Raw genomic sequence first — 18,225 nt, 5'->3', positions numbered from 1 at the left:
ATTTGACTGATTTGATTTTACTTTGCTATTGTTGCTTATTTTGCTGTCCTTAAAAACAAAATCTTAATGTTGTCCTTTTTGGGTATATACTGTACTGTATATGTATACAGAGATGAAGGGGGGGAGCAAAAAAAAAAACCTGTATATGTACTTTGAAAATGTTTAAAAAATATTATAAAGAAGTAATTTGACTTCAGATACTTTCCATTAGTTTAACATTAGCAATTATATAATCCCAGTGTTGTTATAATCATGCTGTTGTTATAGTCTGATAAAAGACTTATCGTTGTTATATCGTTGTTATGTTATTCAGTGTTATCGGGAATGTATAGACTGCAGAAGAATCTGGGGAAACATATAGTACAGTATACTGTACAGTAGTAGGATATGAAAAGTAGCCCTTGCCATATTTAAAACTTCAGCACCATGAATAAATGTGCAGTATACAATTAGATTCAACTAGAACGATTAACAAAGGGCATATGATCAACAGGCTAGGAAAAACGTAAGGCACCTTATTTCCATGCCCTCTCTCTACGTGCTTTACTTAAATGTAATTAAGTATTCAGGATAAGCCATGGAGTCGTGGAAGATGACAAACATGGTTGGGCTTTGCATGTTGTCCACGACACTGTCATAAAACACAGAGGAGTTGGAACTCTTGGCTGGTGCCACGATCATGTGCCGCTTCCCCAGAGTGAAGTCTCCAGTCAAGACTCGACAGAGATACATAAACTTCTGGCCCTGAGGATCCGGCCTGGAATAAGTGTTCTGGGCGGAATAATTGGCATGTACGGCAAAGTAGGTGCCATTGCCTATCGCGGCAGCTGAAAATTGAGAGAAGAAGAACATTTAGCCATAGTATCTTCATGTATGTTCAAAGGCCATAAAGACAATTGTTTACACAAGAACAGTTACAGTATGTGTTCTGAATTTAGCCTTCCTTTCCAACTAAACGACTTCCAATGTAGGTATATGACGGATGTTCTTATCCAGAGCGAAATGAGAGTAAATGGCATGAACTATTTTACCCTGCACCTGTACTAAATTTGGGTTGGATGTTGAGGAAGAATTATACATTATACTATATATTTTTTATGCTTATTTATATCTAACCTTTATACTTTACCATCACTTATATAATACATTATGATATGACATGATATTTGATAGCCTGTAGGCAAGAAGTCTTGCTAGGCCTGATAGCTATTGTTTTTGTTAAAGACTGTCTGTTATGGTTCAGCTTGTCCTTGGAGCAGCTAGTATAGCTATGGTCTGAGCCCTGTGCTCGTTGGCAGAACTACCTTACCACCGATCTGTGTCAGACTGTGTGTCTAACGTACTTCTCCCCATGATATCATGCACATTAAAGCATACCATCACCAACTAGAATATTGTCTTGACTCCTATTGCCTCATCAATTACTTATTGGTCCAGAATTCCATGACAATGTGCACACTATTCTACTCATTTTACAGGGTTTAACTCTCACCATTCATCCCAGCAAAACTCCTGTTGAAGCCTGCATCGTTGATTTTGTCAATAGTGGTTGGGCAGGTGCCATGGAAGAGGCGTCTCTCGTTGTTATTATGGCCGTTTCTCTGATCCATGTCCTGCTTCTTGAGTTGGAAGCTCTTCCACAAGGTTGGGTTCTGTATCCTCTCAATCTGGGGGAGAATAAAAATACTTGGTTGTTCCTCTTCTGTGTCTGGTAATATAATATTTTAATGACCATTTTATTGTCAAGCCACCAAGCGGACGGTCTACAATTGATGTGGGTTACTCTGGGTTATATCTCTGCGTTTGTTTGTTAGCTGCCTGTAGACTCAGGCTTCGTCCACACGTACACGGGTATTTTCATAAACGTAGCTTTTTATATGCGTTTTGGGGGGTTCGTCCACACGCAAATGCGTTTTTGCTCCATGTAAACGCATCTTTTGGAAAACTCCTGCCACAGTGTAGATTTTTAAAAACTCCGGCTATGTGTTCCCGTGTGGACACGGTAAACGGAGTTTTTGCATGGATCGTGTAACGTTTAGCCGTTGTCGTGTGGACAGAGAGATTTTTTTAAACAGGGCCGTGTAGACGCGGAGGTTTTCAAAAACGAAAACGAAATATCTGCGTTTATGAAAATACCCGTGTACGTGTGGACGAAGCCTCAGATATGAGCACTAAGCCATTGTAGTGTTTAGTTTACTGCATGACAAGTGTCCTTACTTCAAGTGATTGCCATTGTAATGTATGGATGAAGCGTCCTTACTTGAAGTGTTTGTCATTGTAATGTATGGACATTACAGTTCATAATTTATATAAAGACACATTACAGAGATTGTTATATGTGTAACAGGGAGACCTGCCTCCATTCAGGCTTCTGGGTCCACGCCCCAATTACACATGTGTAAGTGATCACTGATTAACCCCTTCCCTATAAAGCCTGGTGCTCATACATTCATTCTAGCTTGGCTCTCTGACTCTGTAGGGGCACTGGCTTGTCTGAGCAAGGTAGGTAATGGAGTGTTGTTTTGCTTTTAAACTGTTTACTGTTTTGTATTTTATTAATGGTATATGTTCCTCAGGCGCCCTCCTCTCTGCCTCACTGTTGAGTGCAGAGCAAAGGCCAAGAGGGGGTTTCTAGACCAAGTGGTAGGGCCCAAACCTCACTTAATCCGTGGTACGTGGTGTAAAGTTGCCTTTGTATGGATTGTGCCCTCATATAGTTTGGTTATAATATAATTCTGTACTTATAGGCCCCTGTATGCTCCAGCCATTATAGCCCTGCTATGGTGCCACTGTGTATGCTGCCGCGCCCCTGCCCTATAGACAGACCTTGACTGTTGAGGTACTTAATGTTTTGTATTTTGATTTTAAAGTATTTTGATATATAATTATAATGCCTGGGGGCTAACTGTTGTCTTTTGTTTTATAGGCGCTCCTTAGCTCCATTGCTGCCTTTGCCCCTTTTCTTTTCTTAGTTATTTCTGTATTTTGTGTTTTACTTTTGCATCGATCACCCAACTGCCACTGATTATGCCACTGTTTATATATATAATTATCTAATTGCCATTTCTGTACCCCATTATTTGGAGGCGACCAGTCGCACTGTGGGGGAGACCTTCTACTGTCCACTGCATGCCGTATGGTGTGGTTTTGTGTGCACCTAACCCACCTAGTATTGTGTGTAAGTGTGTTTTTAGTGTTTGAAGAGTTTGAAGTGTCACTGTACGAACTCCTCCGTCTCTCCTTTCCCCCCCTACAGTCTGACTGTGTCTCTCACTGATATATTTTAGTATAGTGCTTTTGACTCGTTTAACCTTTATTTGTGATTTAAATTGTGATTTACCTGTTTAATTAAAGTACTGTATAATAGCATGATAATATTACTGTGGCATTTATAATAAATATTATTGATTACCTTGACTAGCACGTCTCTGCTCCAGTCAATTACAAACGAACCTGTGTTGTACCTGTGTTATACTTAGTTACTTTAGCGCTTTAATTGATTCTTTGGGCGAAACTCCCAAAGTGGCGTAGTCGAAGTTACATGATCTGTTATATTTGTGCCATGGTTAACTGGCTCATTTTCTATGCTTATCTCCCTTATTAGCTACAGCTAATTAGCCTGTGCCACTGCGCATATTTGCCCACGAGCTGCAGGGTGCTTTTTAAAATATGTATGAATTATATTTTCATTTGTGTAAAGTGTAAATAAAGTAAAGCTTATACAAAGCTATAGTATGGGGAAAGGCAGGCAGCAATCACACTGAAAAGCATTGCTACAGACATTTTACTTTAATCTCCCTCTCTCGACTTTTATCATTCTCAATACTTGTGTGAATGTGTATAGTCTCGCGTAGCCAGACCCAACTGAAAATGAAAAACAGCGACCTCCGCTGTTTGCATTGTCTGTTGGGTCTGGCAGGAAGCAAACGAAACACCTGTGCGCAAGAAAACCGGGGTTTGTGTCTGCCTTCAGCGCATCACTTCCGGTTGGTGCGACTATGTTTTCATTCCCACTAACAATATTTCTACACGGAACACTAACACCACTTCGCCCAGAGAACATGGATGGTTTTGGTTATAAGCCCACTTGTTTCTATGATGAAAGAGTAAGTTAAAATGTGAATATCTTTCCGTGGTTTTGTCTGCTCCGAGGACGCTATTGTTAAATTAGTTTTGGTTAGTTTCGAGGGGGGAAGGGTGGACGGACATGTGAATCCCGCCCACTACATTTGATTGGGTAAAGCGCGGCCTGCTTCCTGATCTGAAGGCACACCCACCTGAAACCAATGCGCACGCGTTGTGAACACGGCTACCGACAGATTCCACCGCAGAGCAGAATCTGTTCTTGAGAGATTAGAATGTGTATGACACCTATCTTGATCATTGAGGTGAATCTGGGACATTTTCAGTAGCATTGGTACACTAGTATTACAGATGCTATTATGCAGTCTGCAGTCTGCATAATGATTGCATTAAAACATGGCTCTTGACTTGAGTGAATTGATACAAATAGCATACAGTACTTTGCAAATGTTTTACTGAAAATGTCTTTAACCCTTATACATTTAAGTAAAGTATAAGCACAACTCCAGCCTAAGGAAGTTGTTGCATAGCAAGCTAGGGTTACAGTACATATAAACAAATGTACTACCTTAATAACCGTTTGGTTACATGAAGAACTGAACAGACTCAGGACTTCATTGTGCTCTTGGATTCCAGGCTGGACAGTGACGGTTTGGCATGGGGTGTTGGCTGTCATGACATCCCAGTTCTGAGGCAGATTTTTAGCATCTGTATGTAGAGTTCAAAGCATTAAAACTCATTACAGAGGTCAATCAGGCCATTAAGTACTTGCAAGCAACTCATTAGTTTTAATCAACTGGGGTTACCAGATTGTGGGGTTTGCCACACCAGGATATTAGACAGGGTTAAGCTATACATAACTTGCAAGCTCAAGTCGATTCAAACTTACTCTCCCCCCCATTTTTTGTTACTTTATGCTGGTTGTAGGGTTAGGTTAGGGTTATAGATATATAATTTTAAAAAAATCAAAAATTAAAAAACTTTTTTCTATTTTTTATTGGTGGTTTTGGATAAAACATTAGTGGCTATAGCCACCGAAGCCCCCACGTAACGACGCCCCTGCCATAGCGTCAGGAACCAGGTCAAGAGGTTTTGAAAATTCAAACAGATCCTTGTTTAAGCAATGAGCATCTCTAATGACAGGCTTGAGAAAAACTGTCAACTACCTTTTACTACGGAGGAAATGTTGCTCCAGCTTCTGGATGAAGACCCTTTGTTCTTCTGGTCTGCGCCGTTGTCCTTCTGGTGTGTACCTTTGTCCTTCTGGTCTGTGCCTTCTTTCTTCTGCATACTGCTGTGGAATTCTTTCAGCATTTGTGACTGAAAGATAACTATCCTGATAGTCTTCAGAGAGTTCTGACTGCTCTGACTCAACACATCCACCACTGCGTCCAACATAGCATCTGCCACCTCAGTTGCCTGTATGTTGCCTTTACCTAAAACCGCACAACACATTGTGGGCGTTGTTACAAGGAAAAGAGCGAAATTCCTACACGGAAAATATCAAAGGATCTCCCTTGTGGGTTCAACCAAAACGAAAAAAACAAACTTCAGTTCAATGAGATTTCTGATGGGCCTGATACGTAAATGTAAACCGCTAGCGTTACTTATAAGCAGAATACATGTTAAAACAATGTTAATTTATTATGTGATCAGTTAAATCAGCTAAAATGATAGGTCAGCTAACTCCCCAATGCTCCTGCCCCCACCCTCTCCAAGGCTAACAGAGTCAGACAGTGTTGTTATTGGTCAATGTTGTGAATACACATGTCAAAATTCACAACAATTGAACTCTATGTGATCATTCATAGTTCTCCGAAAGCGAAGGAAGAGATCACAACTATTTTGTTGAAATGACCTGAATTCAGAGTGAAATATCACTCTGATATTATATTATATTATGTATGCTGGTGTGCCCATGGTCTTTACAGAACTGCCACAAGCGGGACTAAAAATGCATTAGATTTCAACACAAATCACTCTACATTACCAGAAGTCCGTACTACATCTTTAGCATGACTGTGCCTCACCGGGACCAAATCCCTACCCTTTGCAGTGATAATGCCATGCTTTACACACTAAGTTACACCAGACCATGGACACTTTCCCTCCATGTATTCCATATTCTACAGTTATGTCTCACCTGTACCAAGAGCAGGAAAGGAAATGGAGGTGTAGGAGTTTTTCATACACATCTGAAGAGCATCTTTCACAGCCTTGTTGATCTTCACAGGGGCCGACTGTACGACCAGGTGGAGGATCATCTTGCATTTTAAATTACCTGGCTGGGTCATTATCATGCCTTGCTTTCCTTGAGCACCTGAATATAGGGACAATGTTTGTTTGTGTTTGTTTGTTTGTTTTCTTTTACTTAAGAATGAAAACATAAACCTCATTCATTCATTCATTCATTCATTGTTGACTTAGCTGATTGTGGTCCCCCAGTGCCCCATACTAGGTGCACTAGTATTTCCCTCTACACCAAATATTTTTGCAGATAATAGCTGATCTATAAGCTCACAACGCTACGCGATGCATTGTGAGCCTGTAGATCTGCCATGTTTAGCCAAATGTTGCCCCCCAGAATAAGGACCCTAGGGTTCATGTGGTTAAAATATAAATATAAAAAAAGTTCTTACCAAGCTTTTTGCATTTGTCTTCAACTATCTGACCAGCGGCCTCCAGAATGGCCTTGGACACTCCTGGAGTAGCGAAAGACAGAATACAACAAAGAAAGGAATAACAGTTACGAATAACCATTATTTTCCTATGGCATGTTGCTGTATTATAACTGCACTTTTTTTCCCAGCAATACCTTACTTCACACTCCTATAGTTAAAAATACATAACCCAGAGAGTTACCCAGTGCATTTTTATCCATTAATTACACAGATTGTCTAATTGCCCAGTACAATCACTCTGGCTGTTCCAAGAAACTCAAGTCTACTGTCTAGTTTGAGTTGAAGTCAACTTAAATTAATGTAAACATCAACTGCTGAATAATACCTGCTGAAAAGGCGACTGTACGGTTAGCAGAGAAGTATCATGACATAACAAATGGAGGACACTGCTAGCTGTACATACTGTCCTTTAAATGTACATTGTAATACTAGACATTTTCAGATTGGGGTCCGCGGCCAAATACATATACAGTAATTTCGGGCGGTCCTTGGCAAAAAAAAAGTTAGAGAACTACTGATTTAGAAGGCATTTGTATAATCGGCCTTAGGTCTTAATGTCTTATGTGCCTGTCGTCTCCAAGGTGATTCTGTTGCTTTGATGGCTTCATTTGACAGCACTATTATCAGTGTTGTGTACATTATTATTATTATTATTATTATTATTGTTTGCTTACACATTATCTTTGCTGATAATATGCTGGATTCAAGTTCATGTGTATTTTCAGAAGAAAAAAAAGATCCACTGTTTTATGAGAATGCATCAATATTCCAGAGATACTTTTCATGCATGTAATTTGCCCTCTCTCAAGGATCTTCAATGTTTTTCAGACCAAGGACCCCCTAGCTGAAGCAGGGACCCTCACTAAATATTGTATAAAATATTTAAGGAAATCATAGATTTCATTGATAGCTTCATAGACTTTGTTTGGCAGCACTATCATCAGTGTTGGATTCATGCTAATGTGTATTTTCAGACATTTAACCACTGAGACCATCGACACTTAGTAAACTTGACTTTTCAATCTGTTCTTGGTCTGCTCTTTTTTCCCTCTGCACCAAACTCTTTGCCAAAAAATGCCAATCTACAAACTCACAGCGCCTCGCAGCGCATCTGTGTTCTCCTCAGAATAGGGATGCTAGGGTTCAAGTGGTTAATGTAAAAAAACATATCCTATCACACAAAGATTTGGCCCCCTGTTGAAGACCCCAAGCTGATTTGTGATATACCTGACTTCAGAGTGAAGCTTTCATTAGAAGAGTTGACGATAACATCAGTCGTCTCCTTAGTTATGTCCCCTGTGACAACCTGTATGTCCACTCTTCCCATTTTGGTCTCATGCATTCCTGAGTTTGAGATGATTTTGGAAAAGGGACCTTGCATGGGTAAACAAAAAACAAAAACAAAAAAAAGATAAATAACAGAGCAAACACACACCAAACAGCATCATTTTCGATTCATGAGGCACACAAACGATTTGATGTATACAAAAATACTGTTTGATTAATTCCAAAGTGCTACGTATGCAGGGCCGGCCGCTGCCATAAGCAACATAAGCGGTCGCTTAGGGCCACAACCACTAGGGGGCCACAAAAAAAAAAAAAAAAGTTTTTTTAATTTTTTATTTTATTTTATTTTTTAAATTTTCACTTTTATATTGTAATTATGTCATGTATCTCCTATCCAACAACTAGTGTTATTATTTTAGTATGCAATAAAACATGACAATGATTTTATAATGGGGGCGTTTGGGGAGGGGGGCCACCAAAAAAAATCTTGCTTAGGGCCACGAAAGTCCTAGGGCCGGCCCTGTACGTATGTATGCATTTTGGGAAAGATGTTTGGTTAGTCAAGTTTTCAATGACACAGATAACTATTTTTTAAACAATGTTGCTGGTCTATACACACTTTTCTTAAAATACATAACCATATTAATAGTATCCCTTTGTGAACTTTCAATTCTTGCCTACTATCATTCAAACCATATGTTGCAGCCTACCTGTACTACGTGTAGTTGGCTGTGAACTACCTGAATGGGTGAATATTCTCTTAAATTCATCATTGAAAGCCTGGGGAGGGCAAGCAGAGAGAGAGACCAGTTATTATCAGCAGCTCACAAATCACACATATATTCAAATAAATATATATATTACAAAAAGACAGCCTTGACAAAACCCTTATTAGCACCACATGGTTTCAAACAAGCAGGGGTTTCCCCCCTTCTATTCACTGATGATTGTCATCCAGCCAAGTTTTGTTTTGATTGGTAATTACAAAGCATCGGACAGCGAATCAGAGACTCTTTATAGCATTTGAATGAATGCACTGGTTTTGTTTACCTGGACTGTGGATGCATCACTCGGATGAAGGATGATCACTATTGTCTTCAGGTGTTTTGGCTGTTTGCTACTGCTAAACTTGATGACTTCATTCAGCAGTAGAGAAGCAACACGATCTTTAGGGAAGCCTAGGTTCCCTGTGCCAATGGCTGGGAAGGTTATTGAGGTCAGACCGCTGCTCTCAGTCTGGCTCAAGCAATCCTTAAAAATCCCTTTCAGCATCTGTAAGACATGACGTGGAAGCATTTTGGTTAATTTCTCTGCGCAAAGCTGAACATCATAAAACTATGGTTACAAAATAGATATAAAATTATTAAAATAAAGTAGGTATAAAGTTGCATACTTTACCTTCTCAGCAGTGCCATGCCCCTTGTCCCAATAAGGTGTGACAGCATGGAAGACTTTGGTGCACTTCAGGTCGCAGCCATTAGTAACAATGGCCCTGATTCATAACGAGGGTCGTAAATATGGTGTAAATGAAGTTCTTAAAGGAGGTCGTATTTCTGGTACTCACTAACGGACGTGCGATTCAAAAGGGGTGTCGTATATGACAGAGACGTGCGTATGACCAGGTGTAGGATCTGATTAATCTCGAAGTCTGCATCCAACAGCATCCAACTTTAACGTCACTTTACGGCACAGTGTTGCCATGTCCGCTTATTATAAGCGAATTTGCGCTTATTTTTCTGTAAAGTTGTTTGTAAATATTGGTAGAAGTGGGGTGCAGTTTTTTGGGCTTGTTTCTAAAGTGTAGTTGGTTATTTGGGCTTGCTTCACAATTGTTCAATTGTTTTAACCGGTGGTTCTCAAATATCTTTATGTCATGGACCCCCAAGTTAATATGTAGGCTAATTTATCCCTATAAGCCCCATCTGAAAATGTTTTGTGCCAGCTGGAGGCAGATTTGTGTTGTTAGAATGTTTAAAAAATCTTCCAAATATTCCACATTGTATTACAAGATTTTTGTTTAAATATAGCAGATCTACAAGCTCACAACGGTTTAATTAAAGTGCTTATAATAAATGGCCTAAGTGGCGTGCCAGTTGCTTCTTTTGGGCTTATTTTCATAGACCTGGTTGCTTATTTCTCTCACAGAATCTGGCAACACCGGAGTTTAACTTATCGTCCAAACTTACAGCTGTCGGCCGCAATGCCTTGACACTGACAGAGAACTTGAACATCATTCTGATCTGTCTGGAAGCGAGTCCCACTATTGCACGATGGATCAGCTGAACGTAATGAGTAATGTTTACAAGGTTTAACCCCGCCAGAAAATAATAGACTAATAACCTGGAAAGGATATAACATTGCTCACGTTATCAAAAAGATGATGTTGAAAATAAATCCAGGGCATACAAGTGGAACGCTGCTATCCGATTATGGACCAGAGCTTATTGATTACTTATTGATTAAATTAGTTCATTTTGGATATCACTGTCCTACGTCGGAATGGGGAATGGTTCTGGACACAGCTTTCATCCACTTTATTTTTCCTCATCAGATGGTAATATTTATTAGGCTGTTGTGTGTGGCGTTCATGTGATCAATATACAGTAGCCTACAGTAGGCTTTACAAATTAATACCGCGACACGGACACTGATGCAGTCAGTCCCTCCGCAGTTTCATTAAGGCATCATAGCTTATTTTCATTATTACGTGACACTTTGGCTGAGATGGAAAATAAATAAAAATCGGTGGAATCTACATCATGTCTATATTATGCATAGGCTACAAGCAATACATCGTTTGACATTTATTTTTTATTTTTTATACATATGTGTTGACAAATGTTGGGCACATATATATTTTATTTGAGGTTTGCCACTGTTGTAATTGATTTTGGCATGAAGAATAAAGCATTCTAAAGACATACGCACATTTCAGCCCTGGTACGCCAGCCTCGGGGCTGACCTGAGAACGTGCGCACCTGACGCACAAAACACAGACCAAAAAATCTTTATGCATCAGGTGGATATGTACGACTTGTCCTAAATGCCGGTACGTACAAAATATGGTCGCAAATCCCTTTATGAATCGGGGCCATTGACATCACCAACTTTTCCAGTGGATTTCTGTGCATGTACCAGTGTCTGAAGATTGTGTCCAGCTGCACCAAGAATGGCTTTTGAGACTGCTCCTCGATCCAGAGCTAGGTCTTCACCAGTAGTGTTCACGACCACGTCAGTCTAAGATGTAAGTAAAGTATTTTTATTTTCAGTTTCATGGACTAGGTAGTCTTAAGAATTGTATTATGAGTTCACATTTAAAGACCTCTAACAACTCAGGTGACAGTGTCAATAGCTATTAATATCGACTAATCTACACCAATCCAAACTATCTGGAAAATAATGAGGAAAATTGATTACCGTAGCATCCTGGATATTCCCTTTGGTCAACATGATGATCAGCCCCTCATTAGTCACAACTTGATCTGAGTTACTCGTGCTCTGAACGTGTAGAACACCTGGAGACTTGGTGGGTGTGCTAGGAGGCTTCTGTTGAGAATGACTAAGAGCACCTAGAGTCTTGGTTGATGTTCTAGGATGCTTCTGTTGAGAATTACTAACACCGTGGTTTCCAAACTCCTTCCTGACAGCTGTCTCCATAGCCTGAACAGTGTTGTCATCTTTGTTCACCAAATGAATTTTCTTCAGGGTGTTGTCACCGTACGCGTCTTGACAATATTCTTTCACTGCTTTGACAATTGTGTCTGCGCACAAGTTGAGGGGAAATCCTGAGTTTACGCTGATAGCAGGCAATGCCACAGAGGTACACCCACGCTCTTCAGCAAGTTCCAGACTCTTTTTAATGGCTCTTCTCAACTGTCCCACAGCCCTATCACGGTAAGCTTGGTCGAATCCAGGCCCCACTGCGTGGATGATATTTTTGCACATCAGCCTTCCTCCTGCACCAGTCATGACACAATCTCCAGGTTTGAGCTGTCCCTTCTGGGTAATTAGCCTGTCACATTCATCCTGCAACTGAGGGCCAGCAGCATCCAAGAGCGCTCCTGAAAGACCTCCTATATGTTTCAAATCCTGATTAGATGAATTTATGACTGCACTTACTGGGTAACTGCACATATCAGCCTTGCAAACAGCAATTTCTACTCCATCAGTAGTCTCAACCTGGTATGTGGGGTTTGGCACTTGTCCAGGCCTGAGGTCCTCTGCAGCCTTGTTGTGATTGTTAAGGTTTCTCCGTATGGATTGATCAATGCTCTCACTGAAGGCAGCAGGGAGTTTCAGTGTGGGTCTATCTTTACCATATGCTAGGTTTTCTTGCAGTATCATTGTGCTTGCATCTAAAACCTCATTGTTTAAACCATGAAATGACAACTCCTGGCTCTCCCCGTTGTAGGTTATTTTCAGCTCTGGGTATTTATCTAACAGCTTATCCCGAAGGCCATCTTGAGAGAAGATATGGAAAATAGATGGTGTCAATTTGATCTTCTCAGTTATGCTGGACTTTGCTCTCTGAATCCTTTTGGCAGTACTGTCCAGTATCTCATTAAGAGTCTGTTCCAGTCTGTTTACATCATCCAAAAGGCCAACCACTGCTAAGACGCCACTGTCTTTATCAGGGACTACTACTACAGCCTCATTCAACACTGCCTCTTCAATCTTCCCTTCAGACTCTTCCCATGCCATTGGCTGAATCTGAAGCTTCAGAGATTTGAACCTGGACAAAGCTTGTTCAAAGGCCATCTTTGCTGCATGTTTCCACTCTGTGATGTCTTTGGCTTTGACATCCTTTTGCTGCAGTAGTGACGGTAGGGGCCTTAAACATACAGATCCTTGTTCTTGGAGGTCTGCTTTGCAAAAGTGCTTCGCCAGATCACTGTGGAAGGTCTTTGCAGCCTTGTGGTTGTTAAGGTATGTCCATATAGATTGATCAATGCTCTCCCTGAAGGCAGCAGGGAGTTTCAGTGTGGGTCTATCTTTGCCATAAAGTGCCGTGCCCAAAGAGTCATAAAATGGAAAGACTTTGACCGGTTGCTGTTTGATGAGGAGCTTCTTCTCAATTACTTTGGAAACAGCTACAAGAAAAAAAAGATGAATAATTTTACCATTAGTACTATGTGCATTACATTATGATCATTAACAAAACTTCATCTACTCTGGATTTGCATTATGTAAAAGAAAAGTGCATACATGCTCCACAGAGGATGGTCCCTACTGATTCAGGTGCCACCCTTAGGTATGAATTTATAATTGCACAAGCAATATCTCTAAATGCAATGGGCAGATTGCTATAAAACGTAATTCTTCCTGATTTTGATAACACCCTAGCCCTAGCATCACTCTTACTCTAGGCCAATTTCCATGGATGTAAATAAAGGCAGTATGGACTCTAGGAGGAGTCAGGTCTTGTTTCTCTCTCTCTCTCTCTCTCTCTCTCTCTCTCTCTCTCTCTCTCTCTCTCTCTCTCTCTCTCTCTCTCTCTCTCTCTCTCTCTCTTTTACTTCATGTATCTGAATTTAGAATGAAAATCTATACATTACATAGCTGTGTAATATTGGTATAAATACCTTTGGGGGTTTTAAAGGTGATGATGGCAAACTGTTCCTCTTTATTAAGTTTGACATTTTCCACTTCCACGCCTTCTTTCTCAAAATAAAGGATGAGGAGGTCAGAACTAACATCTGGTATGTCTTCAGTTATGACTTTGGCTGTGACTTCAAGAGGGTAGACGGACAACGCTTTCTTCTTGAAAATCTTGTTTCTGGGGCAGTTTGTAATGAAATCTGTGTTTTCTGTCAGTTAGGAATAGAAAATGAGACGGTAAGTAAAATACAATAACATACAGAAAAAGAGTTCTGATAATCCATTTGGACACCAGTTACCATAATATCATGTATTAACCAGACCACAAGGTCCATACAAAACATTAAAGTTCAAAACACTCATCAAATTATACTTAAGGAGCATTCATGTAATAACAGTTACTTAAGAAAGTGTATCTCAGAAAGAAAAAACTACTTTGAAAAAGTAAACAATGACACAATGACAATCAATTACTGTAATGTCAATTACTTAAAGTCCCAATGATATTTTTTACTTCCTATAATTGTTGGCTATTATTTACTCACAGGAAGACATTTCTTCCTGTTTGAAGTTTAGCATACAAGTATGATAGGCTCTACTATACATATTTGTTATCATTATAATGATTATTGGTATTCTAAGGATTCCCTGGACAACGATATGTATTGAGAGATTATTCCGTTTTGGTTAGAACTGATTAAAAGTAACGTTGTACTTAACCCTAACCCCTGGACTGACGTCATGGCACCCACTATGAGAAATATTGGTCTACAACAATATTGTATATGCTCTAGATGATTGATAAACTTAAAAGATGGCAAATTACGACTCTGGGTCTTTAAAGGTACCGTTATAACTCAAAGTTGTGTACTGTCTGTAATTTTTCACTGTGTTTTGAATTTGTTCTGTACAAAGTCTTGATAAATGATCAGAACTACTAAAATAATACAACTACCTTTTCCACTCTGGAAAGTCACCACAGCAGATGATTTGTCGGGCAGGATCTCCAAACTGAAGTTTGGGGATGTAGCAGAGGACTCTGAATGCTTTAAGATGTTCTCTACCAGCATCTCTAAGTACTCCTGGCCCTCGTCCTGGGGAATATTGCCTATGACAGCAGAAGTGGAGCACAGCTCTTCTTCAACGTCTCTCTGGTCATCTCTGCTGTCTGCCTGCGACTGATGTTCAGCAACAGGAATGGGCCGGCCTTCGTGTATTTGTTTCTTCTGTACGGCAGCATCAGCTGTTATTGAAACATTTATCACAGAATTAGATGATCTTCAAGAAATACATCATCAGAAAGAAAAGGAAAACTATACTGAAATAACCCATTCAATTTGGTTACCCTGAATAATGAAAGGGGCACACACTGTGTGCCAGATTTAAAGAGAAAGGGGGTTCTGAGACTCCAATCAGGGTGTTATTAAGTATTCATGACACTGCAACATCTTGGCAACATTTTAGTAAATACATTTAGGGAATATATTTGTCATAATAAGCTCTGTTCAGAGGGGTTTGGGGAACCCCACATATGTTCAGCCACATGATGGTGGCAGAACAGAAAGACAATAGTCCTCATGAGTGGGTTTATTGCTGATATTATATAAGTAAAATTAAAGTGGCCTAGTAGAAAGGTATATTATACTACAAATGCACTTTGACTTTTATTATTTTATGCCTTTATTTTTTATTTCTCAATTTTATTCCTCCTACTCTTTTTATGGCTTTGAATTGGTGTATTCAATGTGCTATACAAATAAATGTATCCTGCCTTGCCTATATCTAAAATGATATAATGTGCAGTGGTCAGATGTGATGAATGAATTACTGTATGATGTACATTTTAACCAAACAGACTATTAGACATCTGACTTTTTATTTTTCATAAATACTTACAAGTCTTCTTAGTGTCATCAGTAGGTGCTTTCTAGAAGAAAAAGAGAAAACTTTGGTCATTGGTAAGTAGCTTTTTTGTTTGTTTGTTTACCAATTTTGCGTGGCATTTTTTTTAAACTGCCCCCCACGGTAACAGGATACAGGTGGGCAATAGGGACATCTGGGCACCTCAATGTAAAATTGGCTTTTTTGTCCAAAATGTTAAGAAAAATATATATTTGGAAAATGTAAAGTATACATAGAATATGCTTTAACATTCGACAATCAAGGTCTAATATTTCTACAGTTGCTACAAATTGTTACAAAACCTGTATATCCAGTCATTTTGGGGCATAAACAAGAAGTTGAAGGATACAATTAAGTCTGATAATAATGTACTGTACCTTCATGTTCATATCATGTATACTTATATTAAATCTTTTTTTAATCAATATTTTGGACAACATAGTCATTTTTACATCGTGGTGCCCAGATGTCCTTAGTGCCCACATAGAATTAAAAATAAGAGTGCCCACCTATGTCCCCTAGACCAACCAAGAAGCCGGTCAATCACCAGCCATGCACTGACGGAAGGCAGAAGTTGCTCCGGCATTAGTAACCTATCGACTTACGTGGCTCCAGAGGTCGCACCATTATCCAAAGGTGATCTGAACATATTTATCACTACAACAGTCGACTTCTACGAACGCCAACCAAAACTTTCCAGATTCCTGTCCATCCTAAACTAAAGTAGGCATACCGTACTTGAGTCACACAATTCGATACGTCACGAATGCCACACTTAAACGTTCACCACATGAGTTCACTGTTGCCTAGCCCTGGTCCAGAGCGTTAGTGAGTTATCTCTAACTCACTAATGCTCTGGACCAGGGCTAACCATCGCCTTTGAATCAGGTTATCCCTGTCTATCAATCATCAGTCTTGCAAGTTTGGACCATTTTATTGTTGTTTACTCAATAATAACCAGTAGCCACTAACCTGTTTTGGTGAACTCTCATCACCATCAGGTATACGGACAGTTATCTTCAGCACACCATGATCCAAACGGATTTCATGTGCATCTTTCCCTACAACTTTGTGTCTGTCTGTAAAGAAAAAGACACTGTATTGTCAATAACAATAGATCTACTATGTCAACACATTACGTGTAAGTTAAATAACATTTCCATAAATATATGAATAGTCATAATCAGTGGTGGAAAGTAACTAAGTACATTTACTATAAGTACAGGAGTATTTCCAAGTTTCAGTACTTTACTTCTACTCCACTCCACTACATCTCAGAGGCAAATATTGTACTTTTACTCCACTACAATTATTTGAAAACTTTAGTTAGTTACTTTGTAAATATAAATGTACAACATACATTAATCACTTCAGCCATATTTTATACATATATAGGCTATTTTCAAACATTTTGGTACTTTAAACTTATATTTTGAGGTCAATACTTTTGTGTTTTTACTCAAGCAACATTTTGAACACAGGCCTTTTACTTGTAACAGAGTCGTTTTATATTGTGGTATTCTACGTTTACTTATGTAAAACATGTGAGTACTTCTTCCACCACTGGTCATAATTAGAAAACATACCCTCCTCTGTTCGGAACCGAAGCACTGCGGTTCGATGAAGCTCGTCACATTCAACCAGACAGTCTCCACCGTTGGATTGCTTCTTACTTTGAAAGTATTTCACTAGTTTGTTTCTCAGTTTGGGGATTTTACAGTTTAGATTTTTTATATTTGGGTCATCGAACTTAGCGAGCAACACATACGTGTATGCGTCGTCGGCCATGGCTGTTGTTCAAAGACACGAAAGACACTGTCTCTGACTTTAGGACCGAAAAGAGCTAAGTCTGAGCTAAATCTACAAGTGTACAATTATCTAGCCAGTCACGTAATGCAACTAATTAGATCTCCCCTTGTAAAGGGTATTGGAGCACCCGAGTTAGCGGACACAACTCAGACCCGTGTCTTTTATGATTTTATTATACTAACATTACAATACAAACATACTCTAACACTTCTACAGTAGGCCAATAGGTTATAAACCTAAGAAAGGAAACATAAACAACAACACAACAACAAATTACTTCGATGAAATATACACACAAAACTGTAAAACATCAGAAATACATACATTTATCGCGTGTAAACACTTTCAATTCTTACTGTCAGTCTCTTGGAGCTCACAATGGAAAATGACGAACGCAGCAATAACACCCTGTCAACTAGTAATGCTGATGCCTGCAGGACACTTCGTACTGACTAGTGAGCATCCACTCTATTTATATGGGTTTGGTCTACCCATGTTGGTGAAACCTTCTATTGATTAATCATGTGACTTGGTACTGTCTTAAATGACGCAACTCAGGCTCCAGCACTGTTGTTGACAGTGGCTACTGTCCTTATCTGATCTAATCTATCAACACTCTCCTGTTTCTCTCATGCAACCCCCACGTCACGTTCTCTGCTTTGGACTTTGGAACCGAGACCACAGGCCAGAGCTGTGGCCCTCACAATCTGCATATGTTTTTACCTTTTCTACTAAACTTTAGTTTATACAATTTTAAGAAAGCAGAAAAATACACACATATAACATGGCAATAATTATACGCAAACTTCCCTGCTGAAAAACTTGGATAATTCTACAACAAGCTCACAGGGGGGCGGCTATTTTC

The 18,225-nt window shown here is 39.5% G+C and overlaps 1 protein-coding gene across 1 annotated transcript; it reads right to left on the bottom strand.

Moving 5' to 3' along the window:
* Positions 1 to 354: 354 nt before the first annotated feature.
* LOC311064297 (protein mono-ADP-ribosyltransferase PARP14-like) lies at positions 355 to 17,339 on the bottom strand (the record flags this gene model as incomplete). Its single annotated transcript, XM_084084131.1, has 16 exons — positions 355 to 827; positions 1,493 to 1,667; positions 4,652 to 4,791; positions 5,250 to 5,519; positions 6,227 to 6,403; positions 6,723 to 6,785; positions 7,992 to 8,138; positions 8,762 to 8,831; positions 9,102 to 9,323; positions 11,151 to 11,288; positions 11,469 to 13,141; positions 13,634 to 13,858; positions 14,605 to 14,892; positions 15,546 to 15,576; positions 16,524 to 16,630; positions 17,138 to 17,339. The coding sequence occupies 16 exons, from the start codon at positions 17,337 to 17,339 to the stop codon at positions 544 to 546; spliced, it is 4,212 nt and encodes a 1,403-aa protein (XP_083940257.1). The 3' UTR covers positions 355 to 543.
* Between the last annotated feature and the right edge of the window lie 886 nt (positions 17,340 to 18,225).

Source organism: Gymnoscopelus microlampas (assembly GCF_963454915.1).
Source record: "Gymnoscopelus microlampas genome assembly, chromosome: 17".
Taxonomy (NCBI): domain Eukaryota; kingdom Metazoa; phylum Chordata; class Actinopteri; order Myctophiformes; family Myctophidae; genus Gymnoscopelus; species Gymnoscopelus microlampas.
This window is presented reverse-complemented; position numbering and strand designations above follow the sequence as displayed.